The 14,769-nt window shown below is 51.0% G+C and overlaps 1 protein-coding gene across 2 annotated transcripts in view; it reads right to left on the bottom strand.

Annotated features, from left to right (window-relative positions):
• Positions 1-14,769, bottom strand: part of CLINT1 (clathrin interactor 1) — a 113,575-nt gene that overhangs the window by 49,928 nt on the left and 48,878 nt on the right. For both annotated transcript variants that reach the window (XM_075344290.1, XM_075344291.1), the window contains exons 2-3: positions 11,671-11,775; positions 7,269-7,365 (exon numbers count right to left, since the gene is read on the bottom strand). In XM_075344290.1, coding sequence (XP_075200405.1) covers positions 7,269-7,365; positions 11,671-11,775 — 202 coding nt within the window. The remainder of the gene's footprint in view (positions 1-7,268; positions 7,366-11,670; positions 11,776-14,769) is intronic.

Here is a 14,769-nt window from a genome sequence, read left to right as displayed (position 1 = left end):
TGAGCGATTTTGCACGTTTTTGCGACGATGCAAAATCACTCATAGGTGTCACACACAACGGCATCGCTAATGCGGCCGGATGTGCGTCACAAATTCCGTGACCCCAACGACTCCGCATTAGCTATGTGTGCACTAGAAAAGGGAATTTTTCTTAAGAAAATTTCTTAAGAAACTTCTGGGAGTTGAAGATTACCGCATCTGTGGTAAAAAAAACGCACCAAAACCGCATACGTTTTTGCTGCGGTTTTTCAGCAGGTTTACATCGATAGATAGAAGGAGAGATAGATAGAGGACAGATCAATCAATAGAGTCCCTGTGAGCACACACTGCATTTCTCACGAGCGGTAGTGTGTTCACATTACCGACCGTGGGAAATGACCGCTAATTACCTCTGCAGGCAGTGTGTCAGCCGCGGCTGGATGCAAGCATCGTGGACCTCCGTGGATTACGCCGGAGCTGTGTGTTTGGGAGGGCTTAATAAAGTGGTGACAGAGGGGGCTTTTTGTCTTTTATTTAAAATAAAGGATTTTTCGGTGTGTGTGTTTTTCACTTCACTTACGGGTTAATCATGAAAGCTGTCACATAGATGCTGCCATGATTAAAACCCGGGACTTAAATGGCAGCGATCCGCTGTCATTTAACTCGTTATTACCTGGATTGCCCCCGCATCACGGCATCGGGAAGAGCCGGGGACACTCCGGGACTGCCGCATAATGGATGCGACAGTCCCGGGGCGGCTGCGGGAGGGAGGGGGGGGGGCATTAAACCTGTCCCTCGCTCTCCCCATCCTGAGAATACCGGGCTGACGCTGTGTGTTTACCTCGGCTGGAAGGTAAAAATACGGCGGAGCCCACGTGTTTTTTTTTTTATATATGTCCGTTTGATTTCTATGTGTATTCTATTTGTCTGAGTCTGTGTGTGTGTGTGTGTGTGTGTGTGTTGTGTGTGTGTGTGTGTGTGATGTGTGTGTGTGATGTGTGTTGTGTGTGTGTGTTGTGTGTGTGTGTGTGTGATGTGTGTGTGTGATGTGTGTGTGTGTGATGTGTGTGTGTGTGTGTGTGATGTGTGTGTGTGTGTGTGATGTGTGTGTGTGTGATGTGTGTGTGTGTGATGTGTGTGTGTGTGATGTGTGTGTGATGTGTGTGTGATGTGTGTGTGATGTGTGTGTGATGTGTGTGTGATGTGTGTGTGATGTGTGTGTGATGTGTGTGTGATGTGTGTGTGATGTGTGTGTGATGTGTGTGTGATGTGTGTGTGTGTGTGTGATGTGTGTGTGATGTGTGTGTGTTCTATGTCTGTGTCTGATGTGTGTGTTTACTCTCTGCTCCGCTTCCTCTTCCTGTCAATAATGACATCACTTCCTGCAAACCGCAGGGTAGTGATGAACATTACCGCAGGTAAATCGCGGCTATACCGAGGGTATACCGCACATCATTTGCTACCTGCGGTATACCCGCGGTATTTCGCGATTACATTACAGTGAATGGAGTGAAATACCGCAGGTACCTGCGGAAAAGAAGTGACATGCACATTTTCTCAAGACATTTTCTCAAGAAATTCTGCAGAACTAATTTTCTTGAGAAAAAAAAACGTAGCGCGCGCACAGCTATTTTTTTTTCCCCATAGGTTTTGCTGGGAAATGTCTGCAGAAAGATTACAAACATTTCTCAAGAAATTTTTGCAGCAAAACCGCGGGTAAAAACGCAGTGTGCGCACAAGGCCTAAAAATATTTGTAGGACACGTTGGTAGCTCACAGCAGCTGGACCAGAGCATTGCAACCCTCCTCCTTCACGCTACTATCTTTTCTGATTAGTAGGCAATGATGACAATTATACACCTATATCAGGCCTGTGAAACATACAGGGCATTTAAAGGGTTGTTTCCATCTCTAAGATCTTATCTCATTATGTAGTAGGTGTAATAATAATATTAACAAAAAACCTTCAATTAGAAATGTAGTATAGTTCTCCTGATTAGCTATGTCTCTTACCTTATCTGCAGTGCATTGCAGCTTAGGTATTCATGGTTACATCCACTTATCTAGTGATAGTTAGTTGCTTGTGGTTGTAACCATGGATGCCTAAGGTGCAATGCACTGCACATTAAGTAAGAGACATGGTGATATCTGGAGAACTGGTATAGTTGTTCTGTTATAGCCAGGTCTCTTACCTCATGTGCAGGTCATTGCAGCTTAGGTATCCATGGTTACGACTACAAGCAACTGTCATTATACAGTGTGTCCACCCATATCCTGGCCACCGTCATTAACTTGAGAACGGCGGCAGCTATAGGCATAGAAGTGGTGTCTAGGTATAGTAAAGTAGCCATGCGCTACGCAATGAAACCACCTATAGCGCCACCTGGTGGAAAACAACGGAGTTAGCATTTATATCTCCAAAACGGAACGAGATAGAGAAAAACAGTGAATTACAAAGTTGTAGGGCATCATCAATTCAATACGAATCGACACCTTGCATACAGAAATGTATTTTCCCCTCCACCAACATTGCAGGACCTACGACGACGTATCACAGATGCTTGTGCAAACGTGTCACCTCCCATATTGCACAACGTGCAGCAAGATACAGTATGCTGTGCAGAGGCCAGATGTGCATTGCAGCTGACGGGGGCCACTTTGAGCATCAAAGTTACCGTAAATGAGCGCCCTATGCGTGACCAGCATTCAATGTTTTGGGGGGGTCATGAGTTTCATATCATAGCATTTCTGTATGCAAGGTGTTGATTCGTATTGAATTGATGATGCCCTACAACTTTGTAATTCACTTTTTTTCTCTCTCGTTCCGTTTTCTAGATAAAAATGCTAACTCCGTTGTTTTCCACCAGGTGGCACTATAGGTGGTTTCATTGCGTAGCACATGGCTACTTTACTATACCTAGACACCACTTCTATGCCTATGGCTGCCGCCGTTCTCAAGTTAATGGTGGTGGACAGGATATGGGTGGACACACTGTATAAGTGGATGTAAAGCATAGATACCTAAACGGCAATGCCCTGTACATTAGGTAAGAGCCATGGCATTATCAGGAGAACTGGTATAGTTTTCCTGATATAGCCAGGTCTCTTACCTCATGTGCATGGCATTGCAGCTTAGGTATCCATGGTTACAACCACAAGCAACTGTCACCATATGAGTGAACGTAACCATGGATACCTAAGCCGCAATGCCTTGCACATTAGGTAAGAGACATGGAGATATCAGAACTGGCAAAGTTTTCCTGATATAGCCAGGTCTCTTACTTCATGTGCAAGGCAGTGCAGCTTCCATATCCATGGATAAGACCATAAGCAACTATCACTATATAAGTGGACTTAACCATGTATACCTAAGCTGCAGTGCCCTGCACATTAGGAAAGAGACATGGCTATATCTGGAGATCTAGTATAGTTTCCCAGGTCTCTCACTTCATGTGCAGGTCATTGCAGCTTAAGTATCCATGGTTACAACCACAGGTCACTGTTACTATATGAGTGGACGTAACCATGGATAACTAAGCTACAATGCCCTTCACACGAGGTAAGTGACATTGCTATATGAGGAGAACTAGTACAGTTTTCATGATATAGCCAGTTCTCTTAAATCATGTGCAGGGCATTGCATCCTAGGTATATATAGTTACAATCACAAGCAACTGTCACTATATGAGTGGATGTAACCATGGATACCTAAGCTGCAATGCCCTGCACATGAGGTAAGAGAGACATAGCTAATCAGGAGAACTATACTACATTTCTAATTGGTAATAGTATTATGCCTACTACATATTGGGATAGGATCTTGGAGATGGGAGTAACCCTTTAAAGTAGCTCACAGCCATGTTGCGGTCACAGAGTCACCCAGGCTTCATAGAAAGGCACAGTCCCTGCCTTCTCCTCCAGGATCCGATCGGTGGCAGCGGTTCTCCTTCCATTTACCCTGTGATCCATAAATTCAATGTGACTGCTTATTACCTAAGACAAATACCCCTTTCTGTGGGGAATCTTGGCGCTGGTGGAGGGTGCGGAGCTGCAAGAAAAGTCACTTCTGCATCCTGATTATTGAGATTTATTTGCAGGAAAAGAAAGAAAAAAAAATAAAAATAAATAAAAAAAAAAAAAAAGCAGTGGGGAACGTTCGTAATAAAAGGAGAGAGCCTGGACGAGCCCGGCAGCTAATCCTCAGAAGAGAGGCTGGATGTATAACTAGTGCGTATGTGGCGGCATTAAATATTAACGGCTGCGGCTCTCCGGGGAGCGCAGGAGAGAGCGCGGCGTGCACCCTGCCACCCCCAACCTGCTGCCGCCCGTCACCCCGAGCACCGCATCATCTGCTCCAGAACATACATTAAACCGCAGCACATGTGCGGCGTAATCTACACAGTTATTTAATATGTATACAGAGAAGGCGAAATATTCCACTATGTCAACTGCAAAGCTCCCCCAATGCAGAGCCCCCGTCCGTCCGAGGCGTCAGCGGTGCTGCGAGGGCGGTGTACCTGTAACTAGAAAGCGAGCGGTGAGGCCATCGCCGCCATCAATACCAGCTTGTGTGGGATTAGAGAGCAATCACCCACGCCGAGGATTAAAGAGGAGAAAATACAAGGTGTATATGGATTTACAACACGCCCGAGAGCGGACATACTGAGGAGGATCGCAGGAACACTTCGGATCGGGGGAAGGGGGCATCTTTTTTTTTTCTTATCCTTTTCTAGAAACAACTGTCACTATCATCTTGGGTTGTCCAATGGAAAATGTAGTCGGCGACAAACTGTGGTGGACCCAACTGTATTATAAGGTCCAAAGGGCGCTCTATGCCCACAATAGGCCAATGGGAGTGAGCAGGGAGTATGGCATCTACTGTATTTTTTCAAATGATAAAGACGCACTTTTCCTCCCGAGAGATTGGGAGGAAAATGAGTGGTGAGTCTTAAAATTCGAATGTAGCTTACCAGGAGGTGGAGAATGGGTGCCGGGCTGGCTTGGGCTGGCTGCCGTGCGCCGGGCTGGCTTGGGCTGGCTGCCGTGCGCCGGGCTGGCTTGGGCTGGCTGCCGTGCGCCGGGCTGGCTTGGGCTGGCTGCCGTGCGCCGGGCTGGCTTGGGCTGGCTGCCGTGCGCCGGGCTGGCTTGGGCTGGCTGCCGTGCGCCGGGCTGGCTTGGGCTGGCTGCCGTGCGCCGGGCTGGCTTGGGCTGGCTGCCGTGCGCCGGGCTGGCTGCCGTGCGCCGGGCTGGCTTGGGCTGGCTGCCGTGCGCCGGGCTGGCTTGGGCTGGCTGCCGTGCGCCGGGCTGGCTTGGGCTGGCTGCCGTGCGCCGGGCTGGCTTGGGCTGGCTGCCGTGCGCCGGGCTGGCTTGGGCTGGCTGCCGTGCGCCGGGCTGGCTTGGGCTGGCTGCCGTGCGCCGGGCTGGCTTGGGCTGGCTGCCGTGCGCCGGGCTGGCTTGGGCTGGCTGCCGTGCGCCGGGCTGGCTTGGGCTGGCTGCCGTGCGCCGGGCTGGCTTGGGCTGGCTGCCGTGCGCCGGGCTGGCTTGGGCTGGCTGCCGTGCGCCGGGCTGGCTTGGGCTGGCTGCCGTGCGCCGGGCTGGCTTGGGCTGGCTGCCGTGCGCCGGGCTGGCTTGGGCTGGCTGCCGTGCGCCGGGCTGGCTTGGGCTGGCTGCCGTGCGCCGGGCTGGCTTGGGCTGGCTGCCGTGCGCCGGGCTGGCTTGGGCTGGCTGCCGTGCGCCGGGCTGGCTTGGGCTGGCTGCCGTGCGCCGGGCTGGCTTGGGCTGGCTGCCGTGCGCCGGGCTGGCTTGGGCTGGCTGCCGTGCGCCGGGCTGGCAGCCGTGCGCCGGGCTGGCAGCCGTGCGCCGGGCTGGCAGCCGTGCGCCGGGCTGGCAGCCGTGCGCCGGGCTGGCAGCCGTGCGCCGGGCTGGCAGCCGTGCGCCGGGCTGGCTTGGGCTGGCTGCCGAGCGCCGGGCTGGCTGCCGTGCGCCGGGCTGGCTTGGGCTGGCTGCCGAGCGCCGGGCTGGGCTGGCTGCCGTGCGCCGGGCTGGGCTGGCTGCCGTGCGCCGGGCTGGGCTGGCTGCCGTGCGCCGGGCTGGGCTGGCTGCCGTGCGCCGGGCTGGGCTGGCTGCCGTGCGCCGGGCTGGGCTGGCTGCCGTGCGCCGGGCTGGGCTGGCTGCCGTGCGCCGGGCTGGGCTGGCTGCCGTGCGCCGGGCTGGCTGCCGTGCCCCGGGCTGGGCTGGCTGTGGTGGGCATATAAATGCTCTGTTGGCAGTGCAAGCTTCAAATAATGGCGTCTGAGTTGGTGCGTGCGCAGATAGAGCTCTCGGCTCAAGATCTCATCTATGCACGCACCGCCGCAGCCCATTGATCTCCCTGCAGCAGACTTAAGGAAAATGGCGTCCAGAGGTGGCGCATGCACGGAGATCTCAGCTTGTCATTGAGCCGAGAGCTCAATCTGTACATGTGCAAAATCTGGGCACCATTTCTTTGAAGCCCGCACCACCGACACAGCATCTGGGACACCCACCGCACTGCTCCACACAGCCAGCACAGTCCCCACCGCAGCACCTACTCCAGCACCGCCTCTGCTCTACCACTGGGTGAGACACCACCGGAATATAAGGCGAACCCTTTTTTTTAACCTTTTCATCTCTAACTTTGGGGTGCGTCATATATTCCAATGCATCTTATAAAACGAAAAATACAGTATATGGATACTGATAGCCCCCAATATCATAGCAGTGGAGATCCAAGCCTGGTACAGACCCACATGTCATGCCCCATCCATTTCTTAATGGGGTATCTTCCATATCTTCTGCACCATTCATTTATCGTGTATAATTTTGTGCCCGATAAATAACAAAAAGGATGTGACGTCCTCCACAGCACTAATGGCCTGGTGGGTCGGGGGGGCCAGGAGACGTCATCTACAGCACTGATGCCCTGGTGGGTCGGGGGCCAGGAGTCTGATCTCGACTAATTGTATTGCAAGGTGCCTGCACTGCTCTCGAGATCGGGGTCCCCGTCGCACACCACTGACGAGGTCGCAAGTGCGTTTTTGTACGAGAGCTTTAAAACACTGCCGAGTGCATTTACTTTGCAATTTTTGGGAGCACCCATACAATAAATAAATAGGTTAGTGGTGTGTGATGGGGTCCATGTTCTCCATAGGTGGTCCCGCACATGTCCTATAACCCAACGGGGCTTCTTTCAGTAGCGTTTTTTTTTTTTTAGAAATCATCAATTCTGACACATGTAAAGAATGGCCGGCGGGCGCTGCGTTCCCTCGTTACCTTGTAAACTCTGCGCCAGTTCTTCTTATTGTCCTTCAGCATTCTCGTCCACAACATGTTCATTAGTTCTGGGAATTGCTCGTACATGAATGTGGCCCTAAAATACACAAGGTTAGAAAAAAAATAAAATAAAATAAAATAGAATTAAAAAAAAAAATATATCAGTTCATCCTCTAGATGGCAGAGGCGAGCTACAATACAAGGTGAGCTGTGCATGGGACCCCGGAGAGGATACACATTTCGGCTCCTCTGACATCCCGCCATGGATGATCGGTCATATCAGCCTCATGCAGCACTTACTAGCACGTGTCCGCAGCGCACCGATGATAACACATGTACGGCCTGTACGGGGTCAGCACGTTACCTCGCTTTCCGATTACTAGCCACGATATATTTTATCATCGCATACTGCTGAGAAACTGCCTAAAGTCCACTGGTGATCCATCACTTAAAGGGGTTGTCCACTTTGGACAACCCCTACTAATGTGAGGGGCCCCTTAATGTGCAGATCTGAAATCTGTAGGCCAAGGGATCCCGTTTCCTGCAGCACGGGGGAAATCCAGCATTACACAGACCTTCATTATCAAGATATTAACCAGTTAATGCAAAATTAAAGGGAATCTGGTATGTAAATCGGAGGACAGCGTGAGGTAGGGGATGAGACTCTGATTTCAGGATGTGTCACTAATCAAGCTGTGTGCTGGAGTTTGTATGTCCTCCCTGGGTTTGCCTGGGTTTCCTCCAGGTTCTTCAGTTTCCTCCAAATACATAGTGACCGAGAATGTAAACTGTCAGTCCCAATGGGGACAGTGATGATAATGTCTGTAAAGTGCTGTGGCATTAATAGCGATACATAAGTGAGTAAAATAAATAAATGTTGAAATACAATAAGTGTTTTATCACCAGGAGATTATCACTGCTCAGACTATAGCCCCTGTGAGCTCTGGTCTGACCATGCCCCCTCCTCTGTTAACTAGCTCACTGTCAATAGACTGTACATGGTGAGCTCTGCTGCATCTTAAAACTCTGATTGTGTCTCAGTAAATTAAGTGACTCATCGCTGGAATCAGGATCTATTTTCCTACAGTAACCTGCACTCAGATGATGTAGCAAAAACTTGGTGACAGATTTCCTTCTAAAGGGAACCTGTCAGGTGCAATATGCACCCAGAGCCACGAGCAGTTCTGGGTGCATATTACTAATCATTGCCTAACTGTCCCTGTATTTAGTAGCATAGATATAGGGAACTTTCTAAATCCTTTATGATATGCTAATGAGTGCCGGGACTAGTCACAGGGACGTTGCTTCCCTTGGCTACTCCGTCCCCTTAGCATGTGGGCGTACTAACATGCTAATGAATACGCACTGCTAGAGGCATGGTAACGCTCACCTTTGCTGCCACAGCTGGTTTTTGGCTCAGTGTACAAGATCAGGACGTCCCCGGACTTCTGGTCACGCGCACTACACCAGTGTGAAGCCGGGACGCGTGCAGCGGGCTTCATAGTGACTGGAATTCCATGATGCGCACTGAGCCAAAATCCAAGGTGAGAGCGGCGACCCTGCCTCTGACGCTGTGCATTCATTAGCATGTAAGTAAAGCAGCGTGCTTACATGCTAAGGGGGTCGACGAGCCAGGAGAAGTAACGCCCTGTGACTAGTCCCTGCGCTCATTAGCATATCATAAAGGATCTTTGGAAATACTTTTTCGAAATATCTCTTTATCTGTGCTACTAGATACAGGGACAGTTAGGCAGGGATTAGTAATATGCACCCAGAACTGCTCGTGGCTGTGGGTGCATATCGGACCTGACAGGTCCCCTTTAATAGATGTCATCAGCACAGAGTACACAAACATGTACATGGGATTTAATTTGAAAAATCCCCAAAAAAAGGGGGGGGGGTCCCACGGCAACAGCCATGATCAGAGATAACCCCAGCACAATGATCGCTATATATATTATATATATACATATATATACACACACATACACCGTATTTTTTGCTTTATAAGATGCACTTTTGTTCCCCTAAATTTTGGGGGAAAGTAGGGGGTGCGTCTTATAAGCCGAATATACGGGGGAGGGGGGTGTGATATATATATATATATATATATATATATATATATATTATATATATATACACACACTGCAGGGTCCAGGGGAGGTGGGGGTAGCTCTGGAGCGCAGGTGAACGCTGCGGGCTGCAGCCTTTCATCTCCTGCTCCCGCTCATATAATATGCACAGCCGCTGTCCATCACCATGGTGCTGAAACCGCACCGCAGTGACGGGCTGGGGGAGCGGTGCATATTATATGTCCCTGCGCCCCGTGATGGCACATGCCCCCCCTGTGTTAGATATGGTCCCCATGCTGCTGCTCATTCTAAAATAAAAAAGCTTTACTTACCCCCTCCAGCGTGTCTCCCCGGTGTCCCTGCTTCCACTGTGATCAGGCACGCAGCGATGAAGTCACTCTGCTGTGCCGATCACATGACCGGCACCAAGAACCAGGGAGTGGAGGAACAGAAGCACGGAGGGAGACAGGAGGGAGATCAGCGCTGGAGGAGGTAAGGAAAAGTGTTTTATTTTATTATGGGCAGCAGCATGGGGGCAATATCTAACACAGGAGAACATGTGCAATCCATAGGGGGCAATAGGCAGCACAGGGGACTGTGTGCAATCCATAGAGGGCCATAGGTGGCACAGGGGAACATATGCAATCCATAGGGGGCCATAGGCAGCACAGGGGAATGTGTGCAATCCATAGGGGGCCATAGCCAGCACAGAGGAACGTGCGCAATCCATAGGGGGCCATAGGCAGCACAGGGGAACATGTGCAATCCATAGGGGGTCATAGGTAGCACAGGGAACGGGTGCAATCCATAGGGGGCCATAGGCAGCACAGGGGAATGTGTACAATCCATAGGGGGCCATAGGCAGCACAGGGGAACGTGTTCAATCCATAGGGGGCCATATGCAGCACAGGGGAACGTGTTCAATCCGTAGGGGGCCATAGGCAGCACAGGGGAACGTGTTCAATCCGTAGGGGGCCATAGACAGCACAGGGAAACATGTACAATCCATAGGGGGCCATAGGCAGCACAGGGTTACGTGTTCAATCCATAGGGGGCCATAGGCAGCATAGGGGAACGTGTGCCAGCACAAGGGGGCTATATTCAATATAAGGGGGCCATATCCAGATTAAGGGGGTTAATTTTAGGATGGGGGGCTATGAGGGACATATACCCTATATGATTTGTTAGACTGACACTGGCATTATAAGATGGACCCCCTTTAACATAAAAAAAAATAAATTCTCTTTTCCTTCACCAAATTTGGGGGTGCGTCTTATAATCAGGTGCGTGTTATAAAGCGAAAAATACAGTATATATACTGTATATGTGCAGAATTGCTATGATTTTTTCCCCCTTTTTTTAATATCAATATTGTGCCATTTAGCAAGTGGGATTATGGACAGTTTATTCCTTGTGGGGTTTTTTTTATTACTTTTTGTAAAAGCAAAAACAGCACTTCGGACTTTTTAATAGTCAGTTCCCTACTAGAAAGATTTAATAAACATTGGTGGTTTTTGATGTGTTTTTTTGGTGCACTTTATTGGCAGTTTGCTGGCCAACTATGCATGTCTACCCTTATCCCAGTCAAGTCTATGAGAAATCAGAAGTGCTGTGCGCATGATGTTTTTTTTTCCTTGCAGATTTTTGAAGCAGAAAAAAAAAAAAGTATCTTGTCAATTGTTGCTGCATTTTTTCCGGTGTTTTTTTTTTTAGCCCTTCCAGTCATTAAATTCACTAAACAAAAACCGCATGCAGTTTTTGGTGCGTTTTTCAGCCACAAAATGCGTTTTTTCGCGCAGAACATTTCCGCACCAAAAACTCGGCGTGTGCACATACCCAAAAGGGTTGTCCAGTCACTTTCATATTAGGAGGCGAGTGGCACATGGCGTCAGATGTGGTCCTGTCCAGTGACATTACTACAGACGCATGTTACCTGCTGATCAAGCATTTGTCTTGCTGCCTATGCAGAGGTTAATTGTTGGACCACATGACATCAGGACATGTAATAACATCCCAGCCCAGTGTAACCTGCAGAAATGCTGATTAAAGTCACTGGTCGGGATTACGAAGAACATGTACCTGTCACATAATGACCGACTACATAAAAAACCGTGGCGGGTGAGTACACAGCAGACACGGCGGTGCGGGCCCTCTATGGCAGAAGGCAGCCGGAGCATCCAGAGCTGTCAAACTAGAGAAGCATTGCATTTCTATTCCATGCGCAGACCACGGGGGTGAGGAAAGTTTCGGCTCCTGCCCTCCGCTCTCCAGAGAAGTTATCGCTGGTGGAGAATAGTCTCTCTCCTCCCGGGAAATCAGCCATTACTTACTTGGCTATCTCTCCCATGAGCTGCCCGGAAGGTCCCCAGGGGTCATCGTTGGTCGCCTCCCGAACCTTGGACTCTATCTCTGAATAATTCATCACTACATTGGTGCTGCGGAAAAAAAAAAGAGAAAACACAGGTGATTAGCATTAGTCCTGAGCCGCACACAGAGACTTAATAATGACACCGCTGGGCTCCTTAATGAGCTGCCTCTACAGCACGGGGACGGGCCGCGCTTAGTACTGCCGATACCCTGAGGACACCTTACAATGCATTTAACTTCGCCGAGAGGAGGCTTTTTTTTACCCCCCTCCTATTCCATTAGGATCTTGAATACAAATGAGACCAGGGATCACATCACCCTTGGAAATAAACCAGCGTAAATGGCATGTGGTCAAAATAAAACGATCATACTGAGAACGCGGAGATTTAGGGTAGCAGGATGCCCGCAGGGGAGCGGTGGCCGCGTATCTGCACACTTATTAGGCGACATTAACCGTTCTCATGGTAAATGGATCATCTTGTCGCACCTCTCCTGAGCGAGGACCTGCTGGCAACCGGGTACTCACTGCCGGCAACCGGGTACTCACTGCCGGCAACCGGGTACTCACTGCCGGCAACCGGGTACTCACTGCCGGCAACCGGGTACTCACTGCCGGCAACCGGGTACTCACTGCCGGCAACCGGGTACTCACTGCCGGCAACCGGGTACTCACTGCCGGCAACCGGGTACTCACTGCCGGCAACCAGGTACTCACTGCCGGCAACCAGGTACTCACTGCCGGCAACCAGGTACTCACTGCCGGCAACCAGGTACTCACTGCCGGCAACCAGGTACTCACTGCCGGCAACCAGGTACTCACTGCCGGCAACCAGGTACTCACTGCCGGCAACCAGGTACTCACTGCCGGCAACCAGGTACTCACTGCCGGCAACCAGGTACTCACTGCCGGCAACCAGGTACTCACTGCCGGCAACCAGGTACTCACTGCCGGCAACCAGGTACTCACTGCCGGCAACCAGGTACTCACTGCCGGCTGTGGCAACCACAAGGAGTTTATGTAGCAGCCACTGCAGGGAAAAATGTGGTATTACAGGGTGCCCAATCCCATAAGTATAACTGCACTGAACCCTCCAGAGTAAGAACTGCTGTATGAGGTGGAGGTCACGACAGTTCCGGACCCCCACCGTAAAGTCACAACAATCCCGGACCCCCACCATGAGGTCACGACGATCCCGGACCCCCACCATAAGGTCACGACAATCCCGGACCCCCACCATGAGGTCACGACGATCCCGGATCCCCACCATAAGGTCACGACGATCCCGGACCCCCACCATAAGGTCACGACGATCCCGGACCCCCACCATAAGGTCACGACGATCCCGGACCCCCATCATAAGGTCACGACGATCCCGGACCCCCACCATAAGGTCACGACGATCCCGGACCCCCACCATAAGGTCACGACGATCCCGGACCCCACCATGAGGTCACGATGATCCCGGACTCCCACCATGACTATACCGGACCCCCACCATGACGATACCGGACCCCCACCATGACGATACCGGACCCCCACTATGACGATCCCGGACCCCCACCATGACGATCCCGGACCCCTACCATGACGTCACGACGATCCCGGACCCCCACCATGAGGTCACGACAATCCCGGACCTCCACCATGACGATCCCGGACCCCCACCATGAGGTCACAACAATCCCGGACCCCCACCATGAGGTCACGATGATCCCGGACCCCCACCATGACGATCCCGGACCACCACCTTGAGGTCACAACAATCCCGGACCCCCACCATGACGTCACGACGATCACAGACCCCCACCATGAGGTCACGACTATCCTGGACCCCACCATGAGGTCACAACGATCCCGGACCCCCACCATGACGATCCCGGACCCCCACCATGAGGTCACAACAATCCCGGACCCCCACCATGAGGTCACGATGATCCCGGACCCCCACCATGACGATCCCGGACCACCACCTTGAGGTCACAACAATCCTGGACCCCCACCATGAGGTCACGATGATCCCGGACCCCCACCATGACGATCCCGGACCCCCACCATGACGTCACGACGATCACATACCCCCACCATGAGGTCACGACGATCCCCGACCCCCACCATGAGGTCACGACTATCCTGGACCCCACCATGAGGTCACAACGATCCCGGACCCCCACCATGAGGGCAATTCTGTTTCTTTGCAACAATTTTATACATTAGTTCAAGTTGATTAAACAATTCTCATATTCCAAAAATCCTGAAAATAAGCATTAAAGGCGTATTATGCTCAATCTTCAAGAGCGCCCTGCTCCCCGCCTCCTGCTTGCTGGAGGAGAGGGTGCGCTACTGATTGAAAAAGCTTGGAGCATTTGTGTGCTCTAAAATCCTACAAGCAATGGCGTCTTTGGTTCTTCAGCCTTGGAGGAGGGCGGTGGCACTAAACGAAGTTGTAATCACTGGATCCGGCAAGCTTCAGAGCAGCGCTTACAAACTCTGTAGCAAACTTGTAAGCGTGCGCTCCTTACCTAGGAAACTGGTCACTACTGAAAAACTGCAGGAGGAAGTCGGTAACCCAAGAAGCGAACACTAAAATATTCTTAAGCAAGCAGAAGTTGATTTTTAGAAGCACTTTGCAATGTCACCCCTTTATTGTGATGAGACAAATCCCAACTTGAATAAACTTAATTCGTTAAATTGAAGGATTTCCTCCATCTTCCACTTCCGACAAGTTCTATATCTTCCAGCATCACTTTGGGCCGAATTTTCTGGTATAGTACTACAAACATACTTGGGCTCCGATTGAACACTCTGGGGGTTTTTTTTATGGGGGGGGGGGGTAAATTTTTGGGCTTGGGCTTGGTTTCCGTTATTCAGAGGATTTCAGCTATTTTCTCAATGGCAAATTTGAGAAACGTCAACATTTTTGCACAATGGAACAATGGTGTCTTAGGGGAGCGCAACATCACTAGGGTATGTGCCCACGATCAGGATCCGCTACATCCTGGATGTGGCGGGTCCAGACCTCTGGGGCCGCGAGTCTCCTCGGCAGGAGAATGCAGCTGCTCGT

This window comes from Anomaloglossus baeobatrachus, chromosome 4, assembly GCF_048569485.1.
Source record: "Anomaloglossus baeobatrachus isolate aAnoBae1 chromosome 4, aAnoBae1.hap1, whole genome shotgun sequence".
NCBI lineage: Eukaryota > Metazoa > Chordata > Amphibia > Anura > Aromobatidae > Anomaloglossus > Anomaloglossus baeobatrachus.
The sequence above is the reverse complement of the archived record's forward strand: the minus strand, read 5'-3'. Positions and strand labels throughout refer to the sequence as shown.